We start from the raw sequence: 10,857 nt of genomic DNA on the forward strand, positions 1-10,857 counted from the left end.
CGGAGCGCAGAAATCACGGAGCGCTTGTCCTGGAAGTTGAGTTTCACCAGGTAGAATACCTAGAGTGCAGAAATCACGGAGCGCTCGTCCTGGAAGTCGAATTTCACCAGGTAGCGTACCTGCTCCGCAGAAACTACGGAACACTTATCCTGGAAGTCGAGTTTCACCAGGTAGCGGACCTGGAGCATAGAAACCATGGAGGGCTTGTCCTGAAACTCGAGTTGCACCAGGAAGCGGACTCGGAGCGCAGGACCCAGGAGGTAGAGAACCCGGTACTCGAAATCTGCGGAGCGCGATTTTCACACATCCGCTCTACTGCGCGGTTGTTTCCACACTGAGGAATTCGGCTAGCTGATTTCAGCTCGATGACGTCAAGAGAAAAAAAATTTTGAGTGACGTCACTTTCTGAACATCCTAACATCCAAACTTTTGTTTCGAACTTTAATACCATGTACGAAGTATGATGTATGATGTACGATGATATGATATGATGTAGAATGATTTTAGTTTTCTCATTTCAAACAAGAAATACGCACTTCATTTTTCGTGCCGATTCCAGACTCAAGCGGGTAGGCCTTTCGATGGTCAGCCGTTGACTAAAGATATATTCTTCAGTTAACGGGTCAGCTAATAACGCTGCTTTTCTGCGACAGTTGGACGATAAAAATTGTTGCTCATACTTTTCAAATGTGTGTTAAAATACACTCGAAGTTTCAAGAAGCTTTTTTCTATCTCTCCAAGTATCAAGAAAAAAAAGAAAAAAAAAATTGCCGTTTCTGTCTCTCTCACACAGTCCGAATCCCGCGATAAGAGCGACACTCGTGGTTACTGGGCAAAACGGCCGCAGTAGTACAGTCTCGTTCGAAAGTGTTAAACTGTTAGGTTATAAAAATGCAAGTGCTTCGTAACGGTAAATAACCATAATTAAAAACGTAATATAGGAAAAGTGATTGAATACACCAAGGAAATGAGATGATGTTCGGTTGATGTGATAAATTATCCATGTATAGTACTATAGAATCTGAATAGGGAAGGAAATATAGGTACAATATTTTATTATACACACAACATGGTACCTCTTACCCCACTATACCATGAATACCGTTGAAAGTTCATACCACTGAAATTGTAAAAGGATTATCTAATGACAGAAGAAGTAGAGAATACAGTGTGGACATAAATACATGCGTCATGGCAACACCACCGATCAACTCCGGCCCACCCTTTTACTGGGGAACCGGACAGCCGGCAGTTCAGAATGTTGGTTACTATCAAGTTCCTCCTCCCAATTTTCCTCCGCCAAATTTAAGTCAGCCTCCTCCATCGTACAATATGCCACCGCCATCAATTGCTGAAAATAAGCTGGCTGACGTCGTTCAACAACAACAATTACCTGGAGGTAGGCCTCGAACTTATCCAAGCTACGCGCCAAACAGTGCATTCATACACCATCAATCTTGCCCGATTCCAAATCCTTCAAATTCAATGTACAACACTACAAATTGCCAGCCGCCAAACTTTCACCCATCAATGTTAGGAGGGTATGATAATTACACATGGAATTTGAAAATTCTTAACAACGCTAACGCCAAGTGGAATCAGACGGACGCAGCATCGGGTTGGAAGCCGTATCAAGACAACCACAATGCTGGCTGGAATAAACAAGGATCATCACAGTCACAGTCGGATCAAGATGCCAAGAATTTTTGTCAATATACTGGGCAGAAATCTTCGTCGAGAAGTTCGTGGAGAGGTAATGTCAGTGGGCCTGGTGTTACGCAACATTTAGCATCAGACGTTCCGAGTCAGCACCACGGAACAGATAGCAGGAGATCTCGAAGTTCTGATAGTCACTCCTTAAGCAGTGGTAATAGAGGCTACGAGAGATCACGTCACGAAGAGAATAAAGCTAAATATGAGAGACATGGAAGGGACAAATCAAATGCCAGAGGAAATTACTACAACGAGGAGAGCGACAAGCGGTCAATGTATAAAAGGAGGGAACGCAGTTCCAGATACAGCTCGCGAGCGAGTATGGAGTTGGGAAAAACTAGTTTCGAAAGTCGGAGTAGAAAGAGGTCACGATCTAGGGAGTCGCATGTTTCCACCATATCGAATGAGATTAGCAATTTTCCTATGAACCAGAAATCGTTGAGCGAAAGAGATCAGCTTTTAGAAAAATACAGGTACTTGACTTTGGGTTTTGCTAGCTTAGTGTAGCGTGACCTCCTTCAAGATGTGACAAAGCTTAAAAGCAAATATATTTTGAAAGTGATGGTCTACGTTCACATGACTGCAGCCTCTTACGATTCACTACGACTTTTTAATACAATAAAGGTTTTTCATTTAATAGGCGGAATTATTGTGCGACAAGTAAAGACATGGAAAAGAAATTGGATGAGCTGTCTGCGATGGGACCGGAAGGAATAATAGAACACGAGAGAAAGGTGTGGACTCGCACAGCACCAGCCGACCTCTACTACGCACGTGATGAATTGAAACCAAAAATTATGACAGGCACTCCAAAATTGATGGAATTATGTGATATTTTCAAGAAGTTATTAGTTGATAGGTCCGGTACAGCTAGAGCATTGCAGGTTTGTAGTAGACAAAAACATTTTTCAGTTTTGTTGGCAGTAATAATATACTTCTCCATTTTATCTCATTTTCTTCATTCACATAAAAACTATTACCTGTTGTTTATGAGATGCGTGACTCTGATTGGTCCGTCGTTCAGATAAATTTGATGGTTTCGTATTCTACAGCCACCATATGAGCCACCACCAAGAAAAAACAGAGCCAGATTGTGCAGGCATAAAACTGAAGCTTGTAGTAGTTCGTCATCAGACAGCGACACTTCAATGGATGAAGATGACCGAACAATGGAAGAATTAATGGCAAAAAAACAGCATCCACAACGTCTGCATCCAGAAATGTGGTTCAATGACCCTGGGGAGGTAGTATTTTTAACTTATCTTTAATAATCCCGAACAAGAGAATTTAAAATTACAGTTCATACAAGGTGGCCAACAGCAAGTAATGTCTATTAATACTTAAAGATAAGTTCATAATTATTGATGATTTTAAAAACACTCGATTTTTTTCTTTAATTAAAATATTCAGTCCCATTGTTCACTTTGGTCTGATTGTAATAAATTTTACAAGTGATTATATTTAAATTACTGTTTCAGATGAATGACGGCCCTCTTTGTAGATGCAGTGCCAAATCGAGAAGATCCGGTATTCGGCATGGTATTTATGCTGGCGAGGGTGTCATTAAAAAGTGTGAATTGAATTCGAACAATGCAGATAAATTGTACCATTACCGCATAACTATCAGTCCGCCAACAAATTTTTTAACCAAGACTCCAACCATTATCAAACACGACGAACACGAATTTATATTTGAGGGATTTTCAATGCTCTCTCATTTCCCTCTTGTCAAATTACCAACCTGTAAAGTTATCCGCTTCAATATCGAATACACAATTCTATACATTGATGAGAAATTGCCAGAAAATTTTACCATCAGAGAACTGGATTTATTTCGTAAGTGTGGCAATTGCTTAATAATTTCAAAGAGTTGTCAATTTCACGTAATTCGACTGGAATATACGGGCGTAGTTATTTTTCTAATCATTTTATATTTTTTAGAGGATTACCTGTTCCAGCAGATACTGGAATTGGTAGATTTTGATCTACGTGCTGCTCAAGATACAGCCGGTTGTGATCAATTTCATTTTATGCCCAGATTTGTCAGAGATTTGCCGGACAATGGGCAGGAAATATTGTCTATGAATGAAGTTCTTAATTACTTAATCAAAAGCAGTAAGCCATTAATTGACGCCGACGATCTGAGCAGGCTTGTCGATATGCCTCAATATAAGTGGCAGAATTTCGCCGACGAAGTGAAAGGTATGGTGGTGACTTATCCCGGTAAAAAACCTTGCAGCGTCAGAGTTGATCAATTAGATAGAAGTCAAGACGATCAACCTCCGGGTGTCATTTCGTATCCTGAAATCGTTCATTTCGGTATCAGGCCACCACAGCTGAGCTATGCTGGTAACGCAGAGTGAGTATTGATTTTTGAATAAATATCCAGTTGATTGTTTGCATTGACGGATAAAACTAGCGAAATTTGTACTATTTTTTCTCATCTATTCTGTACAAAAAGTAAATGTATTTCGTATAATTTCAGCTATCAAAAAGCCTGGAGGGATTACGTTAAATTTCGACATTTGCTGGCAAACATGCCAAAGCCATCGTTTGAAGACAAGAGAAAATTGGAGGCCAAGGAGAATAAACTGCAAGAACTGAGAACGCAGAGTAAAATGAAGAGGGACGTAACTGTAGACGTTAGTTCAGAAGGATTTCATCGTACAGGAATTATGTGCGACATAGTACAACATGCAATGTTGATTCCTGTACTAGTATGTCATTTGAGATTCCACAAATCTTTAGATATTCTGGAAAAAACTATTGGCTACAAATTTAAAAACAGATATTTGCTTCAATTGGCATTAACGCATCCAAGTTATAGAGAAAATTTTGGTACAAATCCAGATCACGCAAGAAATTCATTAACAAATTGTGGTATAAGGCAACCAGAGTACGGTGACAGAAGAATTCATTACATGAATACGAGAAAGCGAGGAATAAATACTTTGATAAACATAATGTCAAGGTTTGGGGCTAGAAGAGAAACCGAATCTTCTATCGCTCACAACGAGAGATTAGAATTCCTTGGTGACGCAGTTGTTGAATTTTTAACGTCCATACATCTTTTCCACATGTTTCCGGACTTAGAAGAAGGAGGATTAGCAACATACAGAGCAGCCATTGTTCAAAATCAACACTTGGCTGTCTTGGCTAAGAAGTTGAATTTAGAGCAGTACATGCTTTATGCTCACGGCAGCGATTTGTGCCATGACTTGGAGCTCCGACATGCTATGGCCAATTGCTTTGAAGCTCTGATGGGGTCTCTGTTCCTTGACGGAGGAATAGAAGTTGCTGACAAAGTATTTGCTGAGACAATGTTCATGGGAGAATGTGATCTCTCTAAAGTCTGGATCAATTATCCCCGCCATCCTCTGCAAGAGCAGGAACCCACCGGCGATAGACAATGGATACCCAGCTTTGAATTACTGCAAGTATGTGAATTGCTAAAATATTTTCTGTAGGGGTACATTTTCAATTTTATTAATGCAAGGTGTAAACGGTGGTTTATTATCAATTTATTACTGCTCATCGACAAAAAATTAATCAACGTTATTGTTTGTCTTGTTTCTTTAGAAGTTAACCAAGTTTGAAGAATCAATTGGCATTGATTTTCAACATATTCGATTACTCGCACGAGCATTCACAGATCGAAGCATTGGGTATACTAATTTGACGCTAGGATCTAATCAACGTTTGGAATTCCTAGGTGACACTGTTCTGCAGCTCATAGTTTCTGAATATTTGTACAAATTTTTCCCTGAACATCACGAAGGACATCTTTCGGTAAGTAATTTCCTAAAAAGAGTTACTTCAATTTCAAATAATGTGTTATAAATCAGTGTGATTGTTCTGTAGGTTGTACGTTATCATACAGTTTTTGTGTTTTAATGAAGCATGAAATATTGATTACTTAGCGTTTTTATTCTTTATTAAGTTAACGAAAGAAGCTCGGTTTTGAGCGAAGACAAACTAATTGTAAGTTTAATGCAAGTATATGCTAATAATTTACAATTACAGCTTCTACGAAGTTCTTTGGTCAACAACAAAACCCAAGCAGTAGTTTGCGATGATTTGGGTATGACTCAATACGCCCTTTATGGAAACCCTAAAGCGGAGCTAAAGACGAAAGATAGAGCTGATTTGCTAGAGGCTTTTTTGGGCGCTTTGTACGTTGACAAAGGTTTGGAGTTTTGCCACGTCTTTTGCGACGTGTGCTTCTTCCCTCGTCTTCAAGATTTCATCATGAATCAGGATTGGAACGATCCAAAAAGTAAACTGCAGCAATGTTGCTTAACTCTGAGGACTATGGATGGTGGAGAGCCAGATATACCTGTTTACAAGTAGGCATCGCAAATCAAATCTTTCTCATCGAATCAGGGGAAGAAATCGTACTAATTTCATCATTTATTCTTACTTTCAGAGTAATCGAATGCAAAGGTCCGACTAACACGCGAATTTACACAGTCGCTGTGTATTTTCAAGGTAAACGTTTGGCCAAAGCTTCTGGCCACAGCATTCAAGAAGCAGAGATGAACTCCGCTAAAGAAGCGCTTGAAAAATCTCAAGGTAAATTTGATTTGAACATGGAAATTTCAAAAACTGTTCCAGTGACCAATAGTTATGTTATTTTGATATGGGTATGTATCATATTAATGTATTGTTTCAATTGTTTCCGTAGATCTATTCCCTCAATTGGATCATCAAAAACGGGTTATTGCAAAGAGTATGAAAAAACAGCAGTGGCCCAATCGACAGATGCTTCGGGCAAAGACCATTCGATGTAACGACAGATCAGACGATTCAGATTCAAGTTTCAAACAAAAGAGACGAAGTCGAAGTAGGGAGCGTGAAAATTCAGACAGACGATCAAGAGATCGATATGATAGTTCAGATCGAAGGCATAAGGAGTCACTGAAAAATGTTGATAAATCTGATGTCTATAATAATGATCAAGATCGTCGTACCAAGGAAAGATCTATTAGTAAGAGTAACGATTACAGAAGAAATACTGAATACGAAAAAAATAATGATGCTACAAATAAGGAGAAGATTCATAGTCTTCCAACTGACTCGAACCACAGATATAAGGAATATGACAGGTGTTCAAGCGTAGATAGTCGAGGGAATTGTCAAGCAAGTGGATCAGGATCTGGATATAGAGTCAGGGATGATTTTACAGTTACCAATGTTGAGGACAGAATCGAAAGCCGTGATAAAAGTTCAACCCTGTTACGTCGTGGAAAAGACGACGATGGACAGAGCAGCTATAAGCAGAACAATCAATCGGTATGTACGAATGATGGAATGTACGAGCACGATGAAACAGAGCGAAGAACCGAAGCGCAAGCTATGAAAGGCGATAATCGAAATAGAGGAAGGTACGAAAGGCAGGATGATACAGAGAAAAAGCGGAATACCTGCGCGAAAAGTTGCGTTTACGAAGATATAAATGTTCAAAGGCAAAGTAACTTTGAGCGTGAGAGGAAAAAAATAAACGCAGAGAGTAATTATGAAAATAAAACAAACAGGAAAATCCGAGATTACGATTCTAGACATAGTCAGCGTTTTTACGAAAACGGTAGAAAGAGAAAACGATCTTTCGACGATTGCAGAAGCAGCAGCGAAGAAGGAAGTGTACCGGAACAGTACAGAAGTAGTAATTTCTCGCCTCAGATTGAAAAGAAGTCCATGTAACGTGGATGATCCTGAAGTAGTGAGTAGGAGAAAAAGCTGATAAATATAATTTTCAATGTGATAAAAGAGGCTCTGTGATTGGAAAATCTTTCAACTAAAGTAACAGATGAAGAGTTGTTTTACATTGTCGAGTAAACTATATTGGATGGTTGTAAGTGATAACTGGATTATGTTTTACTCACGTGTTACATTATTATTGTGTATATATGTAAATTTCAGGAGACATGTAGAATGTGATGTTTTTTTGAGACGCTAATTTAAGCATATTTATATAATTCCCGAATATTTCATGTAAAGAATGGTGCAAACTAAAATCCATCTTATTGTTATCTGAAATATATAATTTTAGTGCTTATAGTTGAGTTACCTGAAAATAAATTTTACATTGGGCTACTACATATTTGGCAATTGAATTATTTCTTAATTTTAATACTTACCATAAGTCTCGTTATTATGAATAGATGATGAAATATGGAATAAATAGAAAACCTATAATTCGAGGGTATATGAACTATTGGTTTAATGGATTAAAATATTTACACATAATTACATAGACAGATCATTTGCTCCAGAGGATTTAATAAGTGGGTATTTATTGAAATCATATCAATGCACTTTAGTAAAATGAATTATCCCCCAAAGTGAAATGATTCAGGAAAATAGTGACGAATATATTCTGACCCGAGAATAATTCAGCCTTTGTACAGCAATCTATATCTGTTGTTCTATCAATGTAGGACTATCTTGTTCCACTAAATATTTGTTGTTATCAAGAATAGCCTGAGTCTGTTCCATATTATCAAGTATACTTTGAACATCCCAATGTTTTTTGAGGAGTGCAAGTTCAGTTGTAAACAAACCGTACCTGAAACATTGTATTTGTGTACAAGTAGCGACACTGTGTAGTTGAATTCCTAGTTGGTGAACCAAAGTCTTAAGATACATCTCGTACTCGTTGATGCATGCTATTTCTGAAAAAGTAATACACCAAATATAAGTTTATGACAGAGAAAACTGAGTTCGGTATAATACATACATGTTTCATTATCGTTACCAGTAATCGTACCTAGAGTAAATTCTGGCATGTTAAAGGCAACACATTTTATGGCATAAATCATAGGAATTTTGTTATTTGCTGGTCTGATCGGGCCTTGAATTGCCAACTCATAAGCAGCCTGAGACTGCATATCTACGCCACATAGTCTGTAAAAAAATTTAAGATTATGTTGACGTTCCGGCTAGTTGGTAAATTCGAGTAAACTCCATTTGAGTTTAAAGGTTGATAAGCTAACAAGTGGACTTAAAAAGTTGAACAAGAAGTGAAGAAATAATACATCTAGCATAGACAGAGAAACAGACACTACATAATAGACGTTTGCAATAAATAGTACATGAAACTCGAATTCAATACCTGGAAAAGAAGGATTGAACTCTGTTTTACAATATTAATACTGCAAAGTTCCTTATATTGCGTAAGTTCAATTAACAGCTCCAAATTCACAGAACTTTTTCAAAATCTTATCAAACATGAAGCTAGATTCTAATAATTGCGAGTTCTTGAGACCATTTCTGTAACATGGGTACCTAGCCTCGACTTCATAGTCAAAATCATAGGTTTTGAAACATTTTGTGTCCGCTGATCTCTTGTCTGCTGGATTCATAATTGTAAAACTAGTTTTTCATTTAAGATATACATATAAATAAAGTGCAGTATGAAAGAATCAATACTTTTATCAAAAACATGAAATAAGCGAATTTCATAAAACAAGAAAAAATGCAAATTATTAAATTTTCAAAATGACAATTACTCAAACATCTTCCGTTGATGTGATGCCTGCATCGACGCACAGATTGCGTCCACAGTGGCTCGTTTGATAGACTTATAGGTAGCCTTCTCCACAATTTTTCCCGATGTGAAATAATTGTCAGTTGCTTGTCCGAATACCCCTTTAACTTTGTAGAACCTTGTTGGGTTTGATTCCCTCATGCGCATAACTGTTCTAGCACCTTCATTGATTCCAATAATCACAACACCAGATGTATCGTAACCAAGGTAATTGACCCACGATAGCTTAAAATCTTTTTGCTGATAATGAGGACCGGTTAACAATAAATGATCAGCCAAATTTGGAACGACCTGAACAGTCATTGGTTTATCAGTTTCTCCTTCGATCCTGACATACTCCCGCTGTGGTCGGCCTTCTAACGCGTTCAAATCTAATTGGAAATACACGGTACATTAGCACTGATATTAAAAGAACATACGCTCGACAGGGATTACGAAGTGAGTTGATTGCATCAGCGATTAAGTTGTTCGACTTAATACTAGTGCTGGAAAATTTTTTGCAATTCTAACCTCTGCACAAGTGCGTCAGTATCGTGTTTCTGGTTCTGTGCAAACTGTAACCAGCGGGTTTATAAATTGCAGCTATGCCATTTAAAAACTGCCAAACCACCCTGGCGTCAGACGTGACTCCCATTTTTGCATTAGAATCAGTTGTCACTATTTGCTTCTAGTAAGGAAGCTCATTTCGAACTTTAAAGTTCAAACCACGATGTAGGTTCAAACAAATTAGATTTTAGGTTATGTCGTTCGTTTCGAAACAGGATTTGTATTTATATTGGCAACACTGATGAATAGTTTTAAGCTGAATTTTCACGAGCGTCAAATTGACGCGACAGCGCAAAGACGTCATCGGGAAATGTCATTCATGGAAGTGGGTGCCGACGCAACGGCAAAATGCCGCGCGTCAAAACTCACGTGGTTAAGCCAATGGATATCAATTACATTCTTAATCGAAGAATGTAAAAATTTAGGATTGCTGATTGGCAGTGTCGGACTGGTATTTTTTTGATTTTTAGAGCTCAGAAATTCTGGTCTTAGAACCGTTTTTCAGGACCTTATTGGCACTGATCGAACTCTCAGAAATGCGAAAAGGACATTAAAAAGATCGTAGGACCAACAGCAGCGGAATTGCAAACGAAATCTTTCATTTTTCGGCTGGATCTCTTAATACGTTGCTTGCAGTGTATTTCGTAAAACTGGTCTATAAGCTTTATAAGTAGTTGTTCGATATGTAAGAAAATATAATCTCATTCATCCTCATGATTCAAAAAACGTTAATGCAACTGAGAATTACTGCCTTAACCACGTAGCTCACGTATGGTTGTTAGACTTGCGGCATTTCGCCGTTGCGTCGATACCTATTATCATCAGTATTTTTTTGCCGCCGACGATGTAGCGCTGCCGCGTTAATTTGGTATATGATCTAAAATGCTTGGTCTACACATGCACTTTGAGTGGGGGTTTTAAAGTCAGTACGTTCAAGTCTGTTTGGGATAAAGTGTGTACTCAGCATGGACTTAGTACTCAGCTACACACAGTACTTTAATGACAAAAATTATTTTGAGTTGGGTAGCCTGCAACGGTGTTGGGTTTAAAAT

At 38.2% G+C, this 10,857-nt stretch overlaps 2 protein-coding genes across 2 annotated transcripts; one reads left to right on the top strand and one right to left on the bottom strand.

Moving 5' to 3' along the window:
• The first annotated feature begins 852 nt into the window (after nucleotides 1-852).
• LOC107223759 (ribonuclease 3) lies at nucleotides 853-7,809 on the top strand. Its single transcript, XM_015663557.2, has 10 exons — nucleotides 853-2,186; nucleotides 2,354-2,597; nucleotides 2,766-2,957; nucleotides 3,192-3,549; nucleotides 3,655-4,072; nucleotides 4,199-5,150; nucleotides 5,293-5,502; nucleotides 5,737-6,059; nucleotides 6,140-6,285; nucleotides 6,398-7,809. Exons 1-10 carry the CDS (start codon nucleotides 1,192-1,194, stop codon nucleotides 7,411-7,413), a joined length of 4,854 nt encoding a protein of 1,617 aa, XP_015519043.1. The 5' UTR covers nucleotides 853-1,191; the 3' UTR covers nucleotides 7,414-7,809.
• On the bottom strand, nucleotides 7,670-10,006 carry LOC107223768 (mitochondrial mRNA pseudouridine synthase Trub2). The gene is made up of 4 exons (XM_015663570.2): nucleotides 9,770-10,006; nucleotides 9,222-9,630; nucleotides 8,480-8,616; nucleotides 7,670-8,384 (listed from the first exon to the last, which is right to left on the bottom strand). The coding sequence occupies exons 1-4, from the start codon at nucleotides 9,891-9,893 to the stop codon at nucleotides 8,125-8,127; spliced, it is 930 nt and encodes a 309-aa protein (XP_015519056.1). The 5' UTR covers nucleotides 9,894-10,006; the 3' UTR covers nucleotides 7,670-8,124.
• Between the last annotated feature and the right edge of the window lie 851 nt (nucleotides 10,007-10,857).

The sequence above is a fragment of the Neodiprion lecontei genome, chromosome 4 (genome assembly GCF_021901455.1).
Source record: "Neodiprion lecontei isolate iyNeoLeco1 chromosome 4, iyNeoLeco1.1, whole genome shotgun sequence".
Classification (NCBI taxonomy): Eukaryota; Metazoa; Arthropoda; class Insecta; order Hymenoptera; family Diprionidae; genus Neodiprion; species Neodiprion lecontei.